Source organism: Maylandia zebra, linkage group LG7, assembly GCF_041146795.1.
Source record: "Maylandia zebra isolate NMK-2024a linkage group LG7, Mzebra_GT3a, whole genome shotgun sequence".
Taxonomy (NCBI): domain Eukaryota; kingdom Metazoa; phylum Chordata; class Actinopteri; order Cichliformes; family Cichlidae; genus Maylandia; species Maylandia zebra.
Window position 1 is genome coordinate 61,337,881 of NC_135173.1, and position 27,674 is coordinate 61,365,554.

The 27,674-nt window shown below is 41.0% G+C and overlaps 1 protein-coding gene across 6 annotated transcripts; it reads right to left on the reverse strand.

Moving 5' to 3' along the window:
- Nucleotides 1–1,391: 1,391 nt before the first annotated feature.
- LOC101485056 (calcium-binding mitochondrial carrier protein SCaMC-2-B) lies at nt 1,392–27,674 on the reverse strand. 6 transcript variants are annotated; one of them, XM_004572822.3, is made up of 11 exons: nt 26,865–27,674; nt 14,728–14,854; nt 14,019–14,106; nt 11,814–11,849; nt 11,377–11,488; nt 10,869–11,027; nt 10,635–10,787; nt 10,388–10,495; nt 6,260–6,427; nt 6,017–6,167; nt 1,392–5,449 (listed from the first exon to the last, which is right to left on the reverse strand). In XM_004572822.3, exons 1-11 carry the CDS (start codon nt 27,219–27,221, stop codon nt 5,265–5,267), a joined length of 1,644 nt encoding a protein of 547 aa, XP_004572879.1. In that variant the 5' UTR covers nt 27,222–27,674; the 3' UTR covers nt 1,392–5,264. The 6 variants fall into 6 exon arrangements, with proteins under 6 accessions (XP_004572879.1, XP_076742941.1, XP_004572881.3 ...); XM_076886826.1 differs by lacking the exon at nt 26,865–27,674 and adding an exon at nt 21,538–21,602; XM_004572824.5 differs by lacking the exon at nt 26,865–27,674 and adding an exon at nt 17,561–19,759.

The window sequence follows — 27,674 nt, forward strand, 5'->3', positions numbered from 1 at the left end:
TTAAGTCAGCGTCTGATCACCTGACTGCACACTGTGGTTAAAGCCGCATCCACTAAAAAAACAACAGAAAAACCCAATCAGACTAAAGTTGTTTTGTAGTGTAACTGGGCATTACGGTAAAGGGAGGAACTAATTTGGTTCAGTTCATAGATAGTTAAACATAACATCCAAAGGTTTGGACACACTTTCTCATTTAACGGTTTTTCTTTCTTTATTTGTTTTTACTACTTTCTACATTGTAGATACAAAGTCAAACATATGAAGCAAGATATATGGAATTATGCATAAAAGAAACAACTGATAAATAAATACGTTTTATATTTAAATTCCTCAAAGTAGCCGCCCTTTGTTTTGTTGCCAGCGCTGCAAACCCTCGGTCTTCTCTCACTGAGCTTCATGATGGAGTCACCTGAAATGGTTTTCACTTCACAGGTGTGCCTGTCAGGTTTAATTTGTGGAATTTCTTGTCTTCTTAGTGGGGCTGGGACCATCAGTTGTGCTGGGCAGAAATCAGGTTGGTACACAGCTGACAGACCTATTTGACAACTGTTAAAATTTATATTATGGCAAGAACCAATCAGCTAAGTAAAGGGAAACAAAGGCCATCATCACTTTAAGAACTGAAAGTCAGTGAGATGGAAAATTGCTAACACTTTGAATGTGTCCCCAAGTGCAGTGGTAAAAACCCATCAAGTGCTATGACGAAACTGGCTCACATGACCAAGAGTCACCACTGCTGCTGAGGATAAATTCATCTAAGTCACCAGACCAGAAATCCCAAGTTGAAAGCACCTCAGATTAGTTTTTTAATGTCTGAGTGAAAGTGAAATTGTTTTGCGGCAGGTGCTTCTTATTTTGAAAGTCTTCTCTTACTGTCACTAGGCATTAAGCTTCCTTTGAGTCAAACACAGCGAGTGAGGATATGTTAACCTGGGTCCCTACCTCAGAGTCGGAGTGAAAAGTCACATATTTATCTTAAAAACCCAGAAGTCATGGCTTTGATGAAAATTTGGTGAAGGACATGGAAATGGGGACGACGGTTACATATTATGTACTAGTTATAATATAAGTGATCAAAATGTGTGCTAATACATGCTTGTCCAATTACATCCCAATGTTTGGACACTCATTACATCAAACGGTGCACTGCATCCTGATGTTTTGATCAAGTCCCTCATGGAAAACACAAAGGCCAGTTTTCTTTGTGGATTGACTGACACTTTTGTATTTGTTCAACAATAACATTCGTCTTCACAATTACAAATTGCCAAACAATTATGCACGGACGTCTTCCACTGCTGGAGCTTGATTTGACAAATTCATTTTGCAGTTCCATATTTACAGGAGCTTAGGATGTCTATGTTTTAAGTTTCCAAACAAAAGACAAACAGTCAGTCATGAACTAGTTTATTTAACAGCTGAACTCATTAAAGCATAAATATTTGTCTCAACTCAACACTCTTTGAGTGGCAGGGGCTTCAAACAGAAAACTACTATACATGTACTCACATACTCATTCACTTACAGCTAGCATAATAAAATAAAATACAAATATATATAAAGTGTATATATTTTGTAAACTAGGCCACCATTTATGAATAGCGTAGCCTTTAGTTTGTATAGGTAGCACTTCCACTGGGTCTGCCTAATTGGCTGTTGGTCAGTACAGCATACAGCCAACACATGGTTACTTTTAAGACACTGCAGCATTACCTTTCACTGTAGAAATACAGAAAACATTTACACACAGCCACACAATGACATTCTGTGTCACCGCCTTATGCATGATATGCAATAACTGAGCAAGGAGTGCGAAACACACCAGTCGTGCCAATAATAAAGGCATGAAACGGTCAGACACTGACATTAAGAATAAAGTAAATGTCATCCGTTCACTTTTTTGCTGTTATAAGCAAGTGTAGGCCCATAATCTGCTAGAAAGTGATGACTTAAGCAGACATGTTGCTGGAGTAAATCAGCTCCCGAGAGCAGCCCACATTCTGAAGATCACAACCAGACAGTCCAGTGTGTGGGACTGCAGCTCTACCAGAGAAACACACAAATTGTTTAGCACATTGCTTTATACATCAGGGCAACTGGCTTCTTCATGTTTATTCTAGTACTATGCACACACACTTGAATCAGTACGATGAACACCTGTCCACACTGCATCTCTCTCGCTTCCAAGCTGAAGTCATGTGTTTGTAGGGTTAGTAGTGTTTTATCATCCTAACAATGATACACACAGATATGAATTCTATGTTGTCAGGCCCAACATATTCAACATTACATACATTTTAAGACTTATAACAAACAGGTTTAAAAACTAAATTGTTAAACATGTTAAAACGTTTTTATTTAGCATTCTTCCCTGTTTGTTTCAAACATTTTATATAATAGTGGAATTTGTACGTTCTTTGACTTTTTTTTTGCTCCTTGCCCTTTTGCCTATCCATTAGTTAGCAAGTGCAATTAGTGCCCTTTAGCACGTCTATGTAGATGCTGCTATAAATAAATATAGACTCAGTATCATCTTCATACTTATTTAGCTACATAGCCAGGGATGCAACCCTCTAAATTACCAGTATGAATATAGTTATATAGTATAGTATAGTTAGGTATATAGTATAGTATAGTTAGGTAGGTGCTTGTGTTATTTTACAACCTATCATCTGTACAGAGATTTGAACTTGTTCTCTTTCAAACCTCACGCAATATCTTTAACACTTACATTAAGAACCAGTACAGCAGGAGCTAATCTCAGTGGGTTAATTCAGTCACTTCCACGGCTTTACTCATTATTGCCAAGGAGAGAGAAATGTTTTCATTGCTGTTTTTCTGTATGTTGACAGGATTGATGTCACTGACTTAATTGACAAAATAAAAGAATAATACGAAGCAAAAATTGCATGTACTTAAATAAAAATCTAATAGAAAACTGAATATACAGAATTATAACATATATATTTTAAACAATTTAGCATTTATCCAATTTGATTCACTGTTTACATTTGAAACATTTTGGGCTTCTGTATAACTGAAGGTATGTTAAAGCCAAAAATAAAAATTCTGCCACCATTATCATGAGTACTGTGAAAACAGCAAAAGCACTAAATAACATTTTCACACCGTTTCAGTCAATCATCTTGACTTCTCTGTAAAAATAAATAAATGAATACAGTAGTAAATACATTTAAAGTAAAAAAGGAATGCTATCCTATAGTGTTCAGGTGGATTTATGCGTGTAACACAAGGCACTCTTGAGATGATCATATAATACAGACATCAGTCAGGTGGAGAGTGCCGCCTGGGCGCCGTACCACTTATTTTATGGAGTGTTTATATAAAAATGGAAACATGGCTTTCATTTATAATTATCAATTTCCATTACAGTTTTGAGAGGTGAAGCTTTTGAGAAACCAAACAGCGCTCTGGGACATGTTAGCAAAATAAGATCAGTGTGATAACACAACATTCAGTTTCAACTTCAGCTGAGAGGAAGTCAATAAAGGTTTTGCTTTAAGCATTTTTCAATTTGAAAAACTAATGCAGAGGTGTCTGTTGTTTTGGATTTGCATTATGAGTGCAAACCTTTTCACTGCATGGGCATTACTACTTTGTGGCTCAACAATGCTAATTTCTTGGGTCAGTGACTCTCCCTGTAGCAGTGTTTTGTTTGCTGTGGTGACCTTCTTTCTCTCAGAACAGAATTCTGCACAATACGTCTGTTATGGTCAGATCATGTTGTATCTGCCGAAATTAAAACAAAACTGAATACAAAAAACAAACGATTCCATCTCACTGTTTATGACCATAGACTGAATGTAACAGAGCTCTTTATCCAGCGTGTCGAAAAGTCCCTAGATGATCGTTCTGTTATTGTTTCATTGCCTTTTTTTCCTATTTTTCTGTGAAATTCCTCTGCAAACTTATATGAGAGTCCTTATTAGGGCCATTCTACATTTAAAAAACAAAAAGCAGACGTAAATGACAGTGGATAATGATTTTAAATGGAAAAAACCTGGACTGACAAGTATGCAAGAAAAAAAAAACTTGGATATTCTCAATGATTGTAGTGGTAAAGAAAGAAAGAAAAAAATTGACACACATCAAAAATAATCAGACCAAATTATGGTCTGTTTTTTCCCTCTTTGTTGTCAAGAAACCACATCAATCATACAAAAGATACTGTGGGGGTGACATATGGACACAGCTTCTTGGTCTGAAAAGTGAAGTCAGTGCTAAAGTGCCTTAAACCTGCTTTCTTTTTAATGCCTTTTCCTTCATTCTTCTGGCTGCAAAGACTTGTGGTTATTTACAGGTCTTTGGGAAAACGGCCTTCAGCACCCTTTTTATGTGACCCCAGTGAACACTTTCCTTTATGGGCTTCAGGTCATATTGAACGCAACATGAAGTTTACCTTACCTTGTAAATAACGATTGTTCTAAGTTTCAAAACACCAAGATGCCAATGGAAAAAAAATACTCTCAGCTCAGGGATCAGAATGAGACTTCACTAACCAATGGCACAAGTCGCAGTTTCACTGTCTGAGTTGGTTTCCTCGATTTGCAGCAATAACTTTTCATAGGACATCGATAATAACTATTTTAAGCCTATTTTAATACTTATTACTTTAATCTCAGGGATAGTGAACACTTCCCTTGGTTCTGTAATTAGTATTTGCTAGAATGGCCCTAATCACTTTGGATCACGTTAATCCTTTATTTCATTATATACTGATTTTAGCTTAAAGTAAACCAGTTTCTCTTGTTTGTATCATCTCCGTTTTAATGCAGCCAAATCGACCATTTATCTACCGTTTTAAATCCAGTTACAGCTTCACAGACAAAGCTGATAGTGTATGATATCATATGCTGACAGCAATATGATGATATAGTGTCATGACTGAGCAAAGCCCACCAGGATCAAGATTCTTCCTTTCCAGAGACGCAGGACTGTTCCTTTCACAGTACTCAGCAGCAGGCACATGTTCCAGTTCTAGCAGTAATTCAGAGTCATGTAAACACTTGTTAAACTGAGACTCACAGGTGCTGAAACACCACCGAGCTGCTAAAAGAAAGCTTAAGAGAACAACTAACAGACATGACTTCAGTCAAGTTTTTTCTCTCTTCAAATCACACATCTCAGCTTTGTCCTTCATTTTCTGCACTAAAATATGTTGAACTGTAGCTGGTCATTTCAGACCACAAACAAACAAACAAAAAAACCTTTGGCCACTTATTTTCTTCTGTCTGCCTCCCTGGTCACTTTGACTGGACTCCCAGCGTGATCTTCAGGTACTCGTAGACCACGTAGCTGATGCTGACAGATGGGATGACCTTCATGAAGTTGGGTGCCAGGCCTCGGTAGAGTCCTATTGCTCCCTCAGTCCTAATAATGTGTCTGAACAGTCCTGTCATGTTCATCTGAGGACCTCCTCCCAGAGAAGCTGTAGGAACAAAGGGAAGATGATGCCATCAAACAACACATCAAACACATCTTTTTACTTTTGTCCTTTACACCTCAAACCAGTATTTGTATCAATAAATCCTGAATATGTGCCTACAGCACTTTTACAAATTCTTTATTCTACATTTAGTGGTAACTGCACCAAAATTCTGCTATGGATAAAAATTTTGGTGACTGTTAAGTTGTCTACGTTGAATAAATACAAATGGAGAACAAAACATTGCATTCAGAGGGGATGATGAATACAAAAATTAAAAGATTTGGGGTAATATTTTTAATAATACGCTATGAGAAGAAAACTTTAATCATTCACAAATCATCGTTAATCGCAGAAACCCAACAGTTCTTGTAGCAGCCTTAGGCCTTAACCTTAGGCTGTCAATCCCCATAGACTCTCACTTTAAAACCTCCAACTTTACAGCATTAAACCTGGTAATAACCATGTGGACCCTCTTCAAAACAGCTGTACAAAGTTGTGTGTGCATGTGTGTGTGTGTATATATCTTTGTTGTCTTATGCAGTGCTGTTGAGCTCTCCAGTGACTGACCTTGTGCCTGCATTCGAGTCCTGACCAGAGCGAGTGGGTAGCTGGCCAACTGTCCACATGTGCTGGAAGTAGTGCCACAAGCGAGTAGCACAAACACTCCTGGATCAGCACTATCTGTAGCGTAGTTCTGCAACCACGAATTCTTCAGAGTCTGTCATAGGAGAGGTGAACATAGAGGTTAGACTTAACTAATAAACCCCCCCCAAAAAAACAAAAAACTATCACCCAGCAATAGTAGCAAACCTCATACACAGCCAGGTCGATGCCAGCATAGGGAATGATGCCCAGCATGTTTGGGATGTAGCCCTTGTAGAAAGCTGCCACGCCTTCCCTCTGGAAGATATGTTTAGCACAATCTTGGAGGCCCGAGTATTGACCCGTCTTCCTCAGGGCTAACCGTGTCTTCAGGACCTGAATGCACAGGAAGTAATGCCACACCTTGTAAAAAACAGAAAATCTGCACTTCTCACCCAGGAATCAGTTGTACTTACAATAACATAACAAGCCAGAGGAAAAATAAAATTAACATTTTTCAAATTCATGTTATGAACCTCATTCCCATATACCACATATTCACACTGAAGGTCATCAGTCACAAGACAAGGAGGTTCTGAGACACGCTATATGGATGAAACTATTGGGCCACACATCGTAATCTTTAATTTCAGGTGTTTTGAGCCCCATTGCAGATGCATAAAGCCAAGGAACTGACTGTGCAATTTGCCTTTACAAAGAATTTGTGAAAGATAAAGAGTTGACTGAAATAACAGGATGCCAGTGTTGGAACGAGTTAGTTGAAATTTCTTCCCTTCTAGATCAAGAGTAAGTGGTATTGTTGAAACCTGGAAGTGTTTAGGAACTACAACAAATAAGTCAGACCATGTAAAGTTCCAGAATGTGGCTGCAGAGTGTCACCAACACTCTGAATGAAGAACCACATTTCCAAACCTCTTCTGGAAGAACAAAAACAGCACCAGGAGCTTCCATGGCGAGAACAAAATGGCGCCGGTGAGGTCGGCTGCCGTGCTGGATGCTCTGCCCTAACTTCTCCACTTTTTTGTCACTTTTTGCTATATCTGCGATAATCTTGCATGGGCATCATGCAAAACACACAAATCCGCTACAGTAGAGACACTTTGGTTTCTATTGGTCTGCAATACACGAACATTTCACCATGTTTAACTCTGGACCCAACCTGGCCAAAGGAGATCCTGAGAGAGAACAAAGGGCGCGACCCTAAGCGACGGCCTCGAGGTAAAAGAGCCGACATCAGGAACAGGCTACGGGCTCGCGCACACCGCGCACCCATGCCCAGTATCCTGCTAGCCAATGTTCAATCCATCGAGAACAAGCTTGATGACCTCAGAGCCAGAATCAAGTTCCAGAGAGACATTCGGGACTGCAACCTCCTCTGCTTCACCGAGACTTGGCTGAACCCAGCGATACCAGACCACGCCGTGCAGCCGACGGGGTTCTTTTCGGTTTACCGCATGGACAGGACAATGGAGTCGGGGAAGAAAAGAGGTGGTGGAGTGTGTTTGATGGTGAACAACAGATGGTGCGACAGCACAAACATCTCCCCACTCACACGCTCTTGCTCGCCCAATCTGGAGCTTTTGATCGTTAAGTGTCGCCCTTTCTATCTCCCTCGGGAATTCACTGCGGTCATTGCCTGCACTGTTTACATTCCGCCTCACGCGGACTCGGACACTGCCTTATGTGAGCTACATGAGGCTCTCACACATCAACAAACACTTCACCGAGATGCCGCACTCATTGTTATGGGAGATTTTAACAGAGTGAATCTCAAACGGACATTTCACAACCTTCACCAGCACATCAACTGCCCCACCCGGGGCACGAGGACCACTGCTACACCCCGTTCAAGAACTGTTACAAGGCTCAACCCCTGCCGGCATTTGGAAAATCGGACCATTCCGCCATCTTCCTCATACCTGCTTACAAACAAAGGCTAAAGCAGCAACCACCAATCAGGAGGGAGGTCGCTCGCTGGACGGACCAATCGGTGGCCGCTCTGCAGGACGCACTGGATGACGCAGACTGGGACATGTTTCGGCGCAGCTCTGATGACATCAACATGTTTACGGAAGCGGTTGTGGGATTTATCGGGAAACTAGCGGACGACACAGCAGAAAGAACTATCATCCGAACGTTTCCCAACCAGAAGCCGTGGGTGGATAAAAACATCCGCGACGCTCTGAGATCACGCACCGCTGCCTACAATGAAGGGCTTGTCTCCGGTAATATGGACCTATACAAGGCTGCGTCCTACAACGTGCGCAGCGCGGTCCGAAAGGCAAAGCGGAGCTACGGGGAAAAACTAGAGTCACAGCTACGACAGTGCGACTCTAGGAGCCTGTGGAAAGGACTGCGGACTATAACGGACTATAAACGACCAGCTTCTTCAATGATGAATGCCGATGCTTCACTGGCTGATGAGCTGAACACGTTTTATGCTCGCTTCGATGCCGCAGCAATTAAAACAACAAACGGCTGCGCGCGCTTGGAGTGCACCAGTGAAGAAAATGCATTCGTCATCACAGAGCATGCCGTGAGGAACACCTTCAGGAGGGTGAACACCAGGAAGGCATCAGGACCAGATGCAATCCCTGGCCGGGTCCTTAGAGCCTGCGCTGATCAACTAGCACCGGTGTTCACGGAGATCTTCAACCTCTCCCTGGCCCAAGCTGTGGTTCCCACGTGCTTCAAACAGTCCATTATTGTCCCTGTTCCAAAGAAACAACAGCCCGCTTGCCACAATGACTACCGTCCAGTAGCACTGACTTCAATTGTGATGAAGTGTTTTGAAAGACTGATGAGAGATCACATCACTTCTTCACTTCCTCCCACCATCGACTCACTTCAGTTTGCTTACCGGACTAATCGTTCCACAGACGATGCCATATCTCACCTGCTCCACACATCCCTGAGTCACCTGGACACTGGCAGAGGGAATTATGTTAGGATGCTGTTCGTGGACTACAGTTCAGCATTCAACACAATAATTCCCTCTAAGCTTTTCACCAAGTTGACGGATCTAGGACTCAGCTCATCACTGTGTCAGTGGATCCTCAACTTCCTCACAGACAGACCCCAATCAGTGAGGGTAGGAAAACAAGTCTCCCCCTCCATCTCACTCAGCACTGGAGTGCCTCAGGGCTGTGTTTTAAGCCCCCTGCTGTACTCACTGTACACTTATGACTGTGTAGCCACATCCGACACCACCTCCATTGTCAAGTTTGCTGACGACACTGCTGTTGTGGGCCTGATCTCCGACAACATCGAGATGGCCTACCTGGAGGAGATTAGGAACCTGGAGACCTGGTGCCAGGAGAATAACCTCCTCCTAAACATCAGCAAGACTAAGGAGCTGATCGTGGACTTCACTACAAAGCAGGCGAGGAATTACAAACCCCTCATCATCAGTGGCACGCCAGTGGAGAGAGTGGACAGTTTCCGATACCTGGGTGTCCACATCACTCAGGACCTGTCATGGTCCTGTCACATCAACACCCTGGTTAAGAAAGCCCGTCAGCATCTCTTCTTCCTCAGAAGACTTAGAGACTTCCATCTGCCACTGAAGGTGCTCAAGAACTTCTACTCCTGCACCATCGAGAGCGTCCTGACGTCAAACATCTGCACCTGGTTTGGGAACAGCACCAAGCAGGACAGACGAGATCTGCAAAGGGTGGTGCGCTCGGCAGAACGCATCATTCAATCAGAGCTCCCTGACCTGCTGTCCATCTACACCAAGCGGTGCAAGTCCAAAGCTAGGAAGATTATGATGGACCTCTCCCATCCCAACAATGGACTCTTCTCACTGTTGAGGTCTGGGAAGCGCTTCCGCTCCCTTAAGGCCAAAACAGAGAGAATGAAGAGGAGCTTCTTCCCCCAGGCTGAACCAGGTGTAGGACTGGACTCTCCCAAACACGTCACTATAAGACTGGACTCTCACACACGTCACCACACGCACCACCACACATTTCCTATAATCCTATAATTCCTATAATTTATAATCCTTATCTTTATAATCTCTTCTGCTATTTGCACATTCTTTACTGTAAATTCCTAAGTTAATTTGTAAATTTTTGTAGTAAATTGTAAATATTGTAAAACTTTTCTTCTGTCATTTAATGGTCGGGCATTGTACAGCTACAAGCATTTCACCCCCATGTCATACTGTGTATGGTTGTGTGTGTGTGACAAATAAAATTTGAATTTGAATTTGAATTTGAAATGGCAGAGCAGTCCAGTGTATTTCAGCATACAGTAAGTTATAAGTTGCTGCCTAGCTACAGCTATTGTTAAACTGATGTCTTGCTTTATTTTTTGTGTTCATTGTTCTCTCACCTCCATGGGGTATATGCTGCTCTGAGCGATCGCTCCAGCCAGAGAGCCGGCCAACAGTCTCTCTGTGATGCCCAACGTCTCCTGGTTACTTCCCATCAGTCGCTTAATCTGATGGACAGATGTCAGTGTTGTTTAGCAGCAACATAAAAGTCAGACCAAACAAATTCACTCTGCTATGAGCTATGCAAAAAAATACAAATTACATATTTTTATCTTTCATATTCCATTAACGCTTGGTTTTGTGTACCTGTTCATAAGCCACAAACTTTATTGCAGACTCAGGGGCAATTTTGAGGACGTTGATCCCGTTGCCTCGCCACAGAGACCTTACACCACCCTCTCGGATCATCTGAGAAAAGCCACCAGCGATGCGCATACTGTTGCTCTTGGAGGAGTGAACCTGGGCGAGTGCGATGAAATGCTTATTAGCCGTCTTCTCCTTTAACTGAGAAAAATGAAAACTGCAATAGTTGTGTTTTACCTGCATGAGAACTTTCAGACGGTCCAGTGGTGCTGTGCAAGTTCGAGACACTGCACCAGCCCCTCCTCCAGCCACTAGGTGTCGCCATAGCATACCCATTTTCTTCTCCTCTGCTGTGAACTCATCAGGAACCATCAGACTCTCCCCTACATCAAAGATCTGTGGAGGAAGCAGCCGTTTTTAGCCTGGACACATAAGTTACAGCATTGACAGGGAAACACCATGAGAAAATACCAGTCAAGCAAAAGAGAAAAACCCTTATTCAAGTGGGATTAGTGTCTCTATTACTTAAATTTTCCTCATATCCTATATATAAACTATCCTATTATTAAACTGGCAATTTTTTTCATTTGAACATTCCTTTGTTATTTTTTCAATAATTTAAAATTAATCAAAACGTCAACATGCCCATCACATACAATATGTACACAATTAAAAACAAGTGGAAATCACGTGATTTGCTTTGTGATTGTTGTGTTGCTACAGGATGGAGAGGAGGAGTGTGTACCGAGGAGTGTTTCCAATAAAGAATAATCTCAGGGATGTTATCAGCTGGATGCAGGAGGTGGTAGTCCCGCCACTCATTCCAGTCAATGGTCATTGTTCCATTTTTATCCATACTGCACATGCAAGAGAGAACACAGCGGACAGAGTATAAGAGATGTGATGCTTTTAGGAGGAAACACAAGCAGTTTGCTCACATGCACTGTTTATTCTCAGTAATTTAGACATTTGCCTCCATGGATTCAGATGCAGTTTGTTGTAGCAGGATGCTTTTCTTTAGCGATTTGTGCTAAACCTGTATCATTACAATTAAATGTTGCATTTTTACGTCACTGGAATACACTGAAGCTGAAAACTGATAGTCAGCACTCAGACATGCTGACTATGCATTGGTGATGCATTGGTTGGCTGAGCAAGCAGACTATAGAAGCTACTACTTACTACATAATAGGGGCCCAGATATGACCCCTCCTTATTCTGAGATCAGCCAGAGAAAAGGAGACAAAGACAGACACGGAGAAGGTTAGAGGAAACAGACATGATCACACTGAACCTTGACATAAAGCAGAAATTAGAAACATGAGTGGAGACGGGAGTGACAAACAGAACAATCACAGGACAATCTGACAGCAACACCACAACACTTTTCCTTTTCAAGACTTGATTAAAATTGGAATTAAAAATGACAAAGTTATGTTTGTGCTCACAATACCACCTACCTGGCCAAAGTGATACCTGTTTTTATTTTTAGCCATTGTGGAGGGCAAAAGTTGTACAGTCCATAAACCTCATGTGTGTTCTCCCTAGTAGTACTAAATGCATAAAATTAGGCTGTTATGAAAACACTGAATAAAACGTTGTACATTTACAGTTCAGTATTCAATATTGCATAAAATAAACTATTTACAAAGTTTCTTTGAATGACAGAGATGCAGAAATGTCTGCATGTGTCTAAATGAGTCTCAGAGGTCCGAATGTGCCCTTGAAGCCATTTATAATTCTTAACTTGTTTGATCTGCTGCTCACCACATAACCGCATAAGCAGAAATTTTGGACTTTACTGTATTTTCATAAGTTTTGCAGGTTTTCCTAGTGATTAAAAACCCCTTATGGCCATTCACACTACAGAAAGTAAGAGGCAATAAATAATTAATTTGTTGAAGCCCAACGCCACCGGTACTGGAGGTGAGAGGGAGAACATCTGCTTTATCGGGGTGTACCACCAGATCTGTTATTTAAATATAGACATGTGTGGTATCCACAGAAAAGTCAGAATCTCAGTTAAAAGCTCACAAAGCCATTTCAACAACCACCAAACAGCTAAAACAGCAAACAATTAAAGAGCAGGTAAACAAATTCCGCAAAAAGATGTAAACACAAAGCGTGGATCTTTCCGTTCACCCCATGGCACATACATGGACATGCCATCGGTTGCTGAAATGAAATTTCCCAGAAGGGTGGCTGGCCTCTCCCTTAGAGATAGAGTCCTCCATATTAAAAGGAGCCAGTCGAGGTGGTTCAGGCATCTGATAAGGATGCTTCCTGGATGCCTCATGGGTGATGTGTTCCAATAAGGTCTACAAAAGCAGTGTGTATTAGAGGTCTGCTTGCTGGTTTGTAGGTGACTGGTCTCTTGTTAATTTTTATTGTATTATGAGAGAGCGGTTTGGGAAAGTTATATAGTGATATATTAGCAACTGTAAACTGTGAGTAGTTCAAAGGACAGGAATGCATGAGTAGATAATGTTAGATTTGTATTGTTGATTGTCATTTATGCTTAGAAATATTTACTTATATATGCTTAGAGTTTTGTAATTAGTTGTAGATTGGTAGAGGTTTTGATCCTTGATAGTCTGCAAACTTTGTGTGTATTAGACAGCACTTTGGGAGCATGAGAGGTCATACCGTGTTTTATTGTTTTATGGTAGGATTAACGTAGCTACGTTTGTTCTAGTCTAGGTGCTTTTTGTTTAGATGAACTGCAGGACTTCCTCACCGTGTTATCTAGGATGAACCATCTAGGGTGAGGGGGAGGCTACCCTCTTCCTGACCAAGGATGTTTGACCCTTTGATCAGCAGTCCCCACACACACACACACACACACACACACACACACACACACACACACACACACACACACACACACACAGGCAAGGTACTCTTTGTTTGTATGTAGACGTCGTATGTTAATGAACCTATACATATTCATGTAACCTCAGATAATACCAGAAGTATTGAAGGAAAAAAGTTTTGTTCAAAGTCCAATTGGATGTATGCCATTGTATCTGAATAACTGACTGCGTTCCCAGAAGAGATTGAAATTATCAGTAAAGGAGAGGCTGATGTCCCAGGTGTGCACTGACAGTAACCTCCTGAAATACCCAACACTGCAGGAATTGGACTGGACACAAAAATGTGCAGATCTCTGTCTGTACTTTTCTTGACAGAAATGGGATGCTTCAGATGTGATGATGAAAAGTTAAATTTCCATTTACTGACCCAGTTAATCCAAGACGTGCACGTGTCAAAGAGGCTAAAGAAAACAGTGCCGCTAACTTTATTACCACAAATGTGACACCCCAAAAAAATGATGCTGCCTAACCATTTTGATAGATATGTGTTCAGTGGATGACAGCATTATCTAACCTTCTAAGAATCTTCTCTGCCTGTTCCTCAGAGATGTTCACTCCCAGGTCACGCAGAGACTGCATGATTTCTTGTGAGTCAATTCGACCTGCAACACAAGAAGTTATTAGCCATGGCTACTGCAACGATTTCTCACAGACATTAAAATCAATTCAAATTCATTCACAATCCTATGTCTTCTGCATTTCTTTAGGATTAAGATCAAGTCTAAAAGAAACCATCTGTTCCTATCAGTTATTCAAAAACAAGCATGGGCTCAGCACTCTGGTTTAAGAATCCAATACTTACGAACTATGACCACAGAAGGAACTGTTGGCACTGCTCAGAAAATGCTTCAAACTCTGCTTTAACTTTTAACTCAAGAATAGTTTCTTCCCAAAAGCCATAACCACCCTGAACTCACACATGTACTGACAACACAGTTCCACCCCCCAATCTAAGAACTTCCCTCTATACACAGACTACACAACTACCATTACAATTACATGCAATAACCCACACTGTAAACAGACAACACAATTAAATTCCCCCCGATTTGTATATTTGATATTTTTTGAATACTGTTCATATGTATATGGCACTGCAGAACTGTGCACCTCGTCCCCTTTCGTTTCCCACATGTCTGCACTAAGTAGGAGATGCTCTGTATCTCATTGTACATGTGTATAGTGACAATAAAAGGCATTCTATTTCTAACAAACTGCCTTACCATCATTCTTCCTGTCCAAACTCTTGAAGACCAGTCGGAGTTTCTTCTCATGGTCTCTGAGATAATGGACAAATTCCTCAAAGTCTAACTGTCCATCCAGGTCTTTGTCTCCGGCTTTCACTATTTTCTGTGAACAAAGAGAAATCATTTAGATGCCAGCTCATTTAAGTAATGACACACTCTAATAGTATAGCATTATCTGTGTGGAAAGAGTGATTTGACAAACAGCAGTCGAGGTTAGGGTGTACAATCCCCTACCTCGTACCATCTGTGCTTTGTTGACTTGATTTGGAGTGTAGTGTATTTTACAACCACCACACATCTCAGGTTACTATATATTTAAGACTATCCAGGGTGCTTAGTGCTACCAAAGCTTGTCAGGTCAACTGAAAAGGTTGCAAGGAAACAGTTTTAACCAAAACACAATTAAATGCCATCTACTGTCAGGTAATGGGTACAAGAATGGATGACACCTCCTATTAGGAAAGGGGGGTCAACCATCACACAAAAAGATATACTGAAACTGTCTACTTGAACCATCATGAAGTTTTAATATGCTAAGAATGAAGTGAAGTGAAACAACGAAATGAAGTTAGATTTTTTTTTTTTAAATCAGCAAAAACATCTTGTTGAGATCATGCTATGACACAGAAGAGCAATTTGACCAGGGTATCTCCTTTTACTGAAAATTACATTATCATCAGAGATTTCGACATACTGAAATGAAACTTTATAGAGGACTATAAAAAAGAACTTATTATACCCTGACCTACAGAAAAAGGAAAAGAGACAAATTTTTTTATTTAAAGTGATATCCATATACTTATGGTGACAATTACAGTAGGCTAAATCATCAAGGTACTTCATATTGGAAAAATAAAGGAAAAACTCCCTTTTAACAGGAACGAAAACCTCAGGGAGGGGAAGTCATCTGCTGTAACCGGTTGGAGGCAAGGGGAAGAAGAGGAGTCTAAAACCTGAAGGCTCTGCCTCCCATTCTACTTTTAAATATCCAAGGAACTACAAGTAAGCCAGCAGTCTGAGAACAAAGTGCTCTACTGGGGTGATATGGTAGTATGAGGTCTTTTAAGACAAGAAGTGGGAAATTAACAGCCCAATGGGGGTGTAATTCACCAGTGCTGGATGATGACGCAGCAACCATAATAGCTCCATCTGAGCTGAAAGCAATGGTAGGCCCTGTTAAAATATCACAAACCATCACAGAAAACCACACAAAGTGATGCTGCCTCTGTGAGGCAGATTTATGCGCCTCTTGCAGATAGCATCATTGTGTTCTGGTCCACAGACGGTACCCTTCATTAACAATGGTTCATATGGCCATCACACACCTGGTGAATAAGGATTCATATGTACACCTGCTCCTTCCTGGATTTCACTTTTGTTTTGACGAAATCTTCACTGTGCACTCTTGCTGCTATTCTTGTGTCAAAAGTCAGCTGTGACACTTGCCTCCACCCACTCCACCCTGCCTGCACTCCTATCTTCACTTTTCCATTGGCACTGTTGATTGGCAGAGGTCATTGTTACATATTAAACTTTCTAAACCAACTCCAGTCAATTGTGTTAATGATTTAATGCTTGAATGATTCATAGATATCCTGTCTTAGAGTGATGTTGAAAAACTAGTTCATGCATTTATTACTTCTAGGCTGGACCAGTGTAATTCATTATTATCCGGATGTCCTAAAAACTCCCTGAAGCCTTCAGTTAATCCAAAATGCTGCAGCAAGAGTACTGACATGGACTAGAAAGAGAGAGCATATTTCTCCTATATTGGCTTCCCTTCATTGGCTCCCTGTTAAATCCAGAATTGATTTCAAAAACCTGCTCCTCACATACAAGGTCTTGAATAATCAGGCCCCATCTTATCTTAATGACCTTATAGTACCATATCAGCCCATTAGAGCACTTCACTCTCGCACTGCAGGCTTACTTGTTGTTCCTAGAGTATTTACAAGTAGAATGATTTCAGGCCCCTCTTCTATGAAACCAGCTTCCAGTTTGGATTCGGGAAACAGACACTATCTCTACTTGTAAGATTAGGCTTAAAACTTTCCTTTTTGCTAAAGCATATAGTTAGGGTTGGATCAGGTGTCCCTGAATCCTGCCTTAGTTACGCTGCAATGGGGGATTCCCATGATGCACACTGATGTATTTCTTCTTCAGTCACCTGTTTCACTCACTGTGTGTTAATAGACCCCTCTGCATTGAATCATACTTACCGGAGGTTTTTTCCTGTTAAAAGGGAGTTGTTCCTTCCCACTGTTGCCAACATTTTTCTCTGTATGTATTATTGTAGGGTCTACCTTACAATAAAAAATTTTTTTTTAAAGATCATATAAGAATGACTTTATTTCTAAACTGCATCCATCTAACTGTACTTTTCTGCTATTGCAGACTCTGATACCTACTAGTGTATCAAGTAACAGACTATTACAATGCAAGAATTTCAATCATCAAAACTGAAGCACAGACCTCATGGTTGGTTTTTACCACAAAGAAGCATAATATTTGTCATAGTGATATAAGTTCTAAGTATAAATTTGTGATTCAAACAAATCCACCCTCATTATAGTTGTTTAGAAAGAAAAACTAACTAACACACACCCACACACACGCACACCAAAATCATGGTTGGTAGTCAGCCCAAGTGTTCTTAAGAGAAACTGCATTTTGGGGGACTACAGTGGGTTTATTTTTCAGTCTTGAAGGTCTCTATTTAATATTATTAGAAAGTTGAACAGTGAAGTAACTCTCACTAAGGGCTATACAGGTCTAGAAAACAGACCTTATTCTACCAGCTTTATCCTACCTGTTGAAGATCTGTAGGTGGTGCCATCATGATTAATACCATGGTCTTCTTTGGAGTAACATTATTCCTGCTGATTTCTTTACCATTAGAGGACTCTTTAGTGCTTTCCTGAAGACTTGCCTGTAGCTCTCTGCAGTTGTTTGCAGTCTCAGACTGTTTCTCTCCTGGCAGCTGGGTTTCAACAGGCTTACATTGTGTCCTGCCAAAAAGTCTCTGGTATAGAAAGCTCAGTATGTCCAGCAGCATCCTCAAACTGGCTCTCCCACACTATTTGGGTGACTGCACTCAGACCAAAAGCAACGGCAACAGTATAGGTCTTGCAAAATGCAGAGAGGTGAACTAGTATTACAAGTGTGGAAAGGCTAGCTAAAGACAGCATGGGGCTGCAGAAAGGATTTCACTCACTTCTCAGACTCAGTGCCTCATATTCTAAGTGCATCTTTTTCCTTATTAAAATGTCCAGGCTCAGGATCACAGCATAAGCTACAGCAGTACAAAACCAAGTTCTCCCATCTAACTCTTACCACACTGCTTCTGAGGCGCAGTTACTTCACGGATCATCAAATCGTTAGATGCAGACAAAAAATCTTTTCTGTTGATGCTGATAATGCAATAGAATCAGTAACACACAGTGAGGATTTGCCACTGTGCTAGCTTCAGTATCATCAGCCAGGGAAATGCAGCAGTGAGAGCCTCCAAAACCTGCATCCTCACTGCAGCCCAGCCTGGCCAATCACTGCAGACCATACAAGCAGGTCTGACTGCTTCACCACAGAATGTGGGTCTCCGCCAATAGAGGACCGAGTAGCAGCACGGAAATGAAGCGATGTCACTGACTGTCAATGAACTTAGAGGGATAGGGTTGGCTAAACAGCAGGATTCCCTTCAGCTGCACCTCCCTCCCTGTAAAGAAAATCTGCTGAGTGACGGTTCCTTTTCCTCCCTCCCACACTAGCCTCCTGCACTTGCTCTGAGTCATTCTAAGAGCATTGTCAGCATCAAGCAAGCATTCTGAAGCATCCAAGGCAAACAGATTTTCATTCTCAGCACGTATATAGTTCCTCCTGCTTGGAGAGTTACAGTGTGGCAAAGCAGAGTAGTTCTATTTCTGCATTAAACGCTGCTTTCTTGCAACCGTTTCCTGGCTTACTACCTTACTGACCACACTGTCAACATGGCTCTCTAGACCAGAAAAGAAAAAATATCTCTATGCTTATAGAAGGATAAAACTGGCATTAATTTATAAGTATCTTAACATCAACCAATCAAACAAAATCACAGAAACGTGCATCGTCCCAGTCCACTGGTTACTATTGTAGAAATCTATGACAACAGTTCAAATACCTGTATATAGACAGAAACGAAAAGGTATTCATTTGAAATATTTTAACCTGTTATTTAATATGCTGAGTAATGGTACGTAGCTAGGTAGCACAACAGTCTATTAACTGCAGAGAGGAGCTCCATCACTACATTCAGGAACAGCAAAAGCAGATTAAATGAAAAGGAAAGAGCAGAAATGCTCCAAAATATCTCCTGACCAATAAAAGAGCTGTGTCTGTTGTTTGTAACTAATCAATGTTCAGGAGCCAGTTGTCATACAACAAAATGGGAAGATGTAGGATTACTACATCTTCCCATTTTGTTTGGAAAAAAGGTTTTGTTTTTGAAAGGTAGATGCAACTAGCTTGATTTCACCCACTGCTTGAGAACTCTGCATTTTGAAGCTTCAACTTTGAGCATGCATCAACACATCTGCTATTCATAAATGATGAAAATGTACTGTTTATAAGGTTGGGGAAATCTCCATTCACCTGAGACTGAATAAGTCACTTGGATGAGTAACGAAACATTTCTTCCACTGATCTAAGGATCTTGGAAAAGCGACTGGACTTCTTTAAGTTTCTTGAAGATGTTTCACCTCTATCTGAGAAGCTTCTTCAGTTCTAAGAGCAAATGGTGCATAGTCCCAGATTTTAAGCCCTATTGGGAGTGTCCCATAAGAGGGTTCCCACTGTTTCAATTCCTTGGAATTGTTTGCCATTTTTGCAAACGATTCCCTTATCGATTCCAGTCGCCTCGAATGACGTCACCAAGTTGTGGAGCATCATTTACCTGGCAGGAAACACGGCGCCTAAGCGCCTCAAACACTCAAAAGTTTGATTATACTTTACGAGAACGGATGACAAACAGGGCAACTTGCAATACTTGCAAAGTAGATATTTCATTTAAGGGAGGAAACACTACGAATATGCAAAAGCATTTGCTCACAAAACACGCGATAACCTTAAATGAATGTCGTGTTTTTAATTCCGCTCCGGACTCGTGAATCTCAACCCAGCAGCAGCGGTAACGTTTGCACGTCCTCTCCCGTTAATGCGGCAGGTAAATAATCAACTAACAGTGCATATTATGTTAGCGCGTTCTGCCTTATTACAAAACCTGCCATTACTGTGCATTTAGGTGACCATGATGAGAGAGACAGACAGAGTCTGGCTGGCTCAGATGCTGGCAGTTCTCGCTGCAGTCTACCGGTAGCGTCTCCTTTCAGGCCAGGATAGACGAATGTCACCGAGCAGTGACTAAGTTTGTGGTAAAAGGCTTGCACCCATTTGCCACAGCAGATGCCCCTGATTTTCGGTAAGTGAATGTGTTTAATTGTAGGCAGGGACATTACTGGATATTCTTGTGTAATTGCTACTGAATAATTTATGTTATACTTTGTTATTGCTACAGAAGAATATTTATTTTATTATTTTAGATTTACCATTTTTTCCTCCAGGGACCTTGTGACACCCCATTGAAGAGCCGTAGGCTGTGGATCTCTTAAGATCTCACTGTTGGGTTTGTAAGGCCATGTTACTCCTAAATTTCTATCTTGTTCAAAGAGAAGATATAAAACAAAGTTCTAAGCTACTTGACCTTAGTGTTCTCCTTTTTAAAAAGAATCGATAAGAGAATCGATAAAGAATCGAATTGTTAAACAGAATCGAAAATGGAATCGTGAAAATCTTATCAACACCCATCCCTAGCCAGCAATTTAAGAAGAACATGCGGGTAAACATGTCACTCCTGGTCCGATTGGGGAGTGGACCAGAGAAAACTACAGATTTCAACATTGTTTTGGCCAAGTTGCACACCGATTCAGCTTTGATTTTACTCAACACTGATTGATGTAACTGGGTGTCATTACTGCTGTCAAAGTGGAAAAAAGCGGTTAGAGACACGAACAGGTTGGTGGTGTACCTGGGGCTTCTGTTTAGGACTACGCTTCCTCCTCACCGTCACCCAGGCATCCTGTTTCCCCGGCTGCTCGTGACAGTCTACCGGGGGTCAGCTAGCTGGGCTAGCTACAGGTTTTTCAAGTGTGCAAAGCCGAGTCTCAAATTCAGTGATCCTGGCCTCCAGAGCTGCAAATAGGCTACATTTATTACAAGTATCAATACTGCTAAGGGAGGCCGAGGAGTAACTAAACATCTGACGCAATGAGCAGGAAAGTGCAGGAGGGACAGGTGGAAAGGCCATGCTGCTAGCGAGTCAGCTACCAGCTAAGCCAGTGAAAGACAGTGAGTGAATACTGTGACCATAAATTAGCAAGTGAATACACGGAGAGTGTGCTTCAGATGAAGCACATGAAGATTACACTATAAAATAAAAAGTTTTCTAAAAGTTCTTTATTAAATTACTATGCAGGTAAGCTACACAAAAACACCATTGTGTATTGTGACAGGAACAGGAAGTGATATTCTACTGCAGAGAGAGCGAAAACCAAGTGACGGATGACATCAAGCTGTATGCCAGGTGTGAACGAAACATCGATTCACTGATCCACGAGGATATACAGCAACAACATTGGAATGTCATTCAGACTGGAGAATTGTAGTCGCATGGCAACAAAGAGAGGGAAGTTAGTCAGAACTGAGGGGCTTACACTACCAGAAGGCAGCATTGCAGTCATCCAGGACGGCTACAAGTACCTGGGAATCCCACGGCAAATGGGATCCACGAAGAGGCCGCTAGGAAAGCTGCAACCACCAAGTACCTGCAGAGGGTAAGGAAATCCTGCTGAATGAAAAGAACAAAATCCAGCCAAACAACACCTACGCCCTGCGAGTGACCAGTCAAAAGTTTGGACACACCTTCTCATTTAATGGGTTTTCTTTATGACATTGTAGATTCTCGCTGAAGGCATCAGAACTATGAATGAACACATATGGAATAATGTAGTAAACAAAGTGTGAAATAACTCAAAACATGTATTATATTTTAGATTCTTCTAAATAGCCACCCTTTGTTTTGATTACTGCTTTGCACACTCTTGGCATTCTCTCAATGACCGTAATGAGGTTGTCACCTGAAATGGTTTTCCAAAAGTCTTGAAGGAGTTCCCAGAGATGCTGAGCACTTGGTGGCCCTTTGCCTTCACTCTCCAGTTCATCTCATCCTAAACCAGTGGTTCTCAAACTTTTCACGAGTACCACCTCATAAAATATATGGCTCTTAAAGTACTACGCTCATGACCGACATTAAAGTACAGTAGTATAGGTCTATTTAACACCATATACAGCTTACATGAGACAATTTTATTTCTTATATAAATGTTATTTATTTTAACTGTCATAAACAGGACGTGATAAGTGGAAATAATAACAACTGTACTGCATTAAAACAATCCAGCGGGTGGGAAATATGGTATTTAACTGTTGACATATGAACAAACTACTCTGAGTTTATCAGGGCTGTTGTGTTGTGCTTTGTATCTTGTTCTATTTAATCCAAACAAGCCCCTAAAACAAGGCAGTGATCACTGTCAGCCTCTCTCGGTTGCTATTACCACTGTTCATTTTAAAGTTCAGTTTTTCAAACTGAACTTTTTTTTAATCGAGTGGAAAAAAGTTGGTGTTCATCCTCCAGCTTCACTGTGTCCATATTATGCTAACACAGCTGTAGCACATAATTATATACCAGCTTACAAACGCCATTTCGGTTTAGTTTCCTGTCTTAATTTATGCCGGAAGTGATAGCAGAGCTGTTTAATTTTTTAGAAATCTCTCAGCCAGAACACGGTACATTATTTAATCTGGAGACTTCCTGTGTACCACTAGAAGGAGCCCAAGTACCACCAGTGGTATGCGTACCACAGTTTGTGAACAACTGTCCTAGACCATCTTGATTGTGTTTAGGTCAGGGGACTGTGGAGGCCAGGCCACCTGGCACAGCATTACTCTCCTTCTTGGTCAAATAGCCCTTACACAGCCCAGAGGTGTGTTTGGCGTCATTGTCCTGTTGAAGAACAAATGATGGTCCAAGTACACAAACTGGATGGGATGGCATGTCGCATGCAGGATGCTGTGGTAGCCATGCTGGTTCAGTGTGCCTTCAATTTTGAATAAATCCCCAACAGTGTCACCACTAAAGCACCCCCACACCATCACACCTCCTTCTCCATGCTTCACAGTTGGAACCATGCATGTAAAGACCATCCATTCACCTCTTCTGCATCACACAAAGACACGGAGGGTGGAACCAAAGATCTCAAATCTGGACTCCTCAGACCAAAGCACAGATATTCACTGGTCTAATGTCCATTCCTTGTGTTTCCTGGCCTAAACAAATCTCTTCTGCTTGCTGATTTTCCTTAGTATTGGTTTCTTAGCAGTTATTTGACCATAAAGGCCTGATTTGTGCAGTCTCTTCCCCATAGTGTGTGTTCTGTCCAATCCCAATATGCTCTTTTTTCTTTTCTCTCAATCCCAACCAGCTGCAGCGGACAGTTGCCCCCTCCCTGAGGCTGGTTTTGCTGGAGGTTTCTTCCTGTTAGAAGGGAGTTTTTTCTTCCCACAAGTGTTTTAATAGTGGATTGCCTTATTGTAGGATTTTATCCCAAATACTGTAGGGTCTATACTTTGATTATAAAGTACCTTGAGGCAACTGTTGTGGTGATTTGGGACTATTTCAATAAACTTGAATGTTTTCAGTGCACCAGAGTTAATGTATTTTTTGTTAAATATGTCAAACAACTTGGGTACAAACACATCAGGTTGGATTTGTTGATCCATGCAGTGTTTATAATTCTTTTCAGTCAAAAGGACTTGGTTAAATATGTGACTTATGCTGACATGACATCTGGCACAACAGTGTTTGGTCACAGAGAATTTCTGTCACACCTTCTAATGGTTAGTCAAAAATGTTCTGTCTTTGTCTGTAGGCTTTCCAGGCACAGGGTCACTATTTACAAACTAGATGTTCATTGCAATAAACTATACAGAATACTCCAGTAAAAACACTCGACTTTAATCTGCTTAAAGAAAGGTTCCTGCTGTCAAAGGGGTATAGGATTTCACTATTATCTTCAGAAACATTGAAATTTCATTCTCATTTAGCTGTTGAAGGTGAATCCCATCTTGAACAGCATGTTACATGGTATTAGGAGGACACTGTTATCTGGTATTAAGAGACTATTATTAGCAAACAGTGAGAAAAATTTGTGTGTCACACTGAGAAGAATCAATTCATAAATATTTGAAAAAACATAAATATGGTAACATAGAGTGGTACCTCAATTATTAAGACAGATTTCCAAACAAAATTTTTAACAAGATGCTTGTGTTCAACAAAGCTTTGCCATCATTTGCAACTCTCCTCTCACTCAAAAAACCATAACATCAACTCGTGTCACTCAGGTACAGAAACATGTATCAAACTGAACTAGGAAAGGAATCTCATTGGTCACCGGGACCCAAAACACAAGGTATAGAATTACCAGTTACATTTTCATTTTTTACAAATGTATAAATTTTGTGGAATTTACCTCACGAAGGTTGAAATGGGTTTTTTTCCCCCACTGCAAGTTATACACAGCATAACCCCTTCATTCAACCCAGCAGGCCAACAAAATGAATTTATCCTAGTAGCACACAGCCAAGCTATCTGTATTCCAAGAAAAACAACAACAAATACATAGCTATATCTTTACCATTACAATCAGCAAGGATTCACCAACTAACACACAAGTGAAACGGTTGTGAACCTCAACTGTGCACGTTTCTAGACAACAACACAGTTGAATCATATGTTTCCTGTTTCAGCTGTCAGTTGGTTCTTTCGGGGCATTGATGTACCAACTTCATCTCCCAGAGACTTCTCTTTGGGATTCTTTCAGTCTTGTGTCTCTCTTTTAGACTCACACAGTCTCATCCCCAATTTCCCTCTGCATCTCAAGCTGTTGTCAAAGTTCCTGCGGTACTGGTCTTGGGGGCATTTTTACCTTGTCTGGAAATCTTTTCTTTTTAAATAACAAAGCTGCACTCCGTTAAGCATGTACTCTAATTGTATTTAGTTGGGATGTTCAAGGCAACTAATTTCTAAGTCCTCCAAGCGCAACCCCCCCCCAAAATACAAACTACCGACTAGTCTAAAACTAAGAAACACTTAATATCAAGTTAAATTTGAGAACCGTTTAATGCAAAAACTCATTAAACAAAGGCATTTTAAACCACTAATCACATTCTTCAATAATAAATCCTCCAGCTTAACTGTGCAGCACCTGGCATTATGCATTGTGAACATTGCATGTTATACTCCAGACAACGAAGAAGAAAAACACTTAAAATAAACCGATGTTAAATATGATATGAAAACATGTTACTACGTAAGATGTTCACATATTATTGAAATGTGACAAATTAATATCCGAAAAACTCAGAAACTGCGACTGAAATATGTACCACCTCCTCCAGCTCATCCAGGGAAAAGTTATTCAAAGCTGGTCCCGGGTCTGCCCCAGCACTTTCTGCTGGTAGAACATGCCTGGTTGGAACACCTTACTCAGGAGGTGCCCGCCTCAGCTGGCTCCTTTTGATGTGGAAAATCAGCAGCTGTACTATGATCCCCTGACTAAATTCCCCATCCTATTGCTAAGGGTAACACTATCCACCTTTCAGTGAAAGCTCATTTCCACCACGTGTATCTGTGATCTCATTTTTCGCCTTAAAACCCCAACAATAATAATGTTAACAAAAAGATCAAGCCCAGATTAATAGATTTAATGTGTTTCTCACCAATGTAGTTGCATCTGGTGGCAGATGCCTGCATAACATTAAGACGCAAGTGATTTCCATTGTTTTTAGGTGGGGGTTTTTTGGGGTTTTTTTTAACATCTAATATCTTTACTTACAGTAGTAAATAGACTGTAGTGAATAGGATTTATTCAATTCAATTTTATTTATATAGCGCCAAAGCACAACAACAGTTGCCTCAAGGCGCTTTATATTGTACAGTAAATTTATGAAGGGGTTATATATATTTAATAATGAAATTACCTCTTTTTGAAGTATCTTTATGACTGTGTATTTGAACCCATACTGTCATTAATCTGGTCTTTTTTGGTCACTTCAAGTAAGTTTATAGAACTGTGATGTTATATTTGTTACAATTTAGCAAAGAGGCCACTTTGCTAAATCTCTGTTAAAGATCTCTGTTAGAATCTCTGTTCACTAATGTCAGTGACACTTATATAGCCTTTATTTACTTGATAAAAAAAGTAACTTTGCCAAAAACTGATGGCAGCAGCTACTTTGTGATAGGAATGCACTTTCTGGCTCTAAACGACTTGATATTCTTTGTTAAACTATGATTGACCTATTTTATAATAGCTTAAGTTCCAGCAGTCATTTTTTGGCAAATACTGGAAATCACTTTTTGGCACAACACCTGCCATGGGTATCAATTCAAATGTAAAACAATTAAGACTAAACGACTAGTACATCTGGTAGCAATTAGTGACAATAGCAACGATTACTTGGTTGGTCAACTAGTTGTGCAGATCCCTAGTATTTTGGCACTTCTTATGTATGAGATATTTTAAATATAAAATATGCACTGTACCATTTAACACCCTTTAACATGGCATTGCTTATTGACAGTGCTATCACTATTATCTCAGTTGATATATCTTAATGTTTTTTGGTGTACAAGTAACTAAATCCTTTGTTACTAAATGACATGTCAGTCTGTATTTACCCCAAAGCTTGTTCAGTGCATTTGTACTTTTTTCCAGTTGTTTCAAGCCATGCCCTGGTGTCATCTGACTCCCTTACCTACTCTCCTATTTAAATAACTCTGAGCACCAGTTCCATTTCATTGTCTCACCCTGCATTCATGTTCACTTTTCTTAAATGAAAAATTTACAATGAATGTGGTGTCTTTCCGTGGGAAATGCTTTGAAATTCTGTTATTACACACAAAAAGGGAAGTGAAGACACTATATATCATGCAACGGAGCATCCGAGCTGTGTCCACTTACCATGAGCTCATGTTCAGTGCGATGTACTCCTAACTTCTTCAGCCCAATTGTCAAGTCGTTCACACAGATGCCTCCATCCCCGTTCACATCCAGGACCTGGAAGAGCACTTTGAGTCTGTGCTCCTGCTCCGAACCCCCACATATGTCACATGGATGCTCTCCTTCGTCGGTGTGCCACACGCCGGAGGCTGACTGTTGGGTTACTGGTTTAGATGGTGATGCATCCGAGGGAGGGACGGAGGGGGGAACCCTGCCTCCACCACCAGGGTCGGCCCCTGGATGTGTGTCTGTCGACCGACACTGGCAGAATACACCACTGAGCAAAGAGGGCATCAACGAGCCCTGCTGGTGCATCATGTGTCCGCCTCTCCCGAACAGCTTGACCCTGTACTAACCTAAGGCTGAATCGCCTTTATATCGCGAGTCCTGACTACTACGTCACCACGTGCCTCTATTAAAGTCGACGGCTTTCACTTGGCGTACAACGCACACTTTTCACCACTAACACAACCGTGAAGCTCACACACAAGCACAAATTCCACTTGAGTCCATCAGCTCAGCTAGCTATTTTCAACGTTAGCGAGTGAAAGATGCCGGCGAAACGAGACGCGTCGATATGATGAGAATTCTGCTGTCTGCTCTCTAAGCGTCTATTAAAATGTCTCCACAGCAGCGTATGTTCGACTTCCTCCTATTACAAACAATACGGTTCCATTCTGAAGTCCCCTTTTAGTTTTTATTTCAATATCTAGGCACCCGGCAACTTACCGCCCATTAAAAAGAGCAAGACATTTGTCTGCTGAGCCCGGT

Coding starts and splice junctions, on each gene's coding strand:
- LOC101485056 (XM_004572822.3), bottom strand. CDS start 27,221: ATGATGCACCAGCAGGGCTCGTTGATGCCCTCTTTGCTCAGTGGTGTA. Junction 11,028..11,376: donor TTTATTGGAAACACTCCTCG/GTACACACTCCT, acceptor CTTCCTCCACAG/ATCTTTGATGTAGGGGAGAG. Junction 6,428..10,387: donor GCAGCATATACCCCATGGAG/GTGAGAGAACAA, acceptor CTGTGCATTCAG/GTCCTGAAGACACGGTTAGC.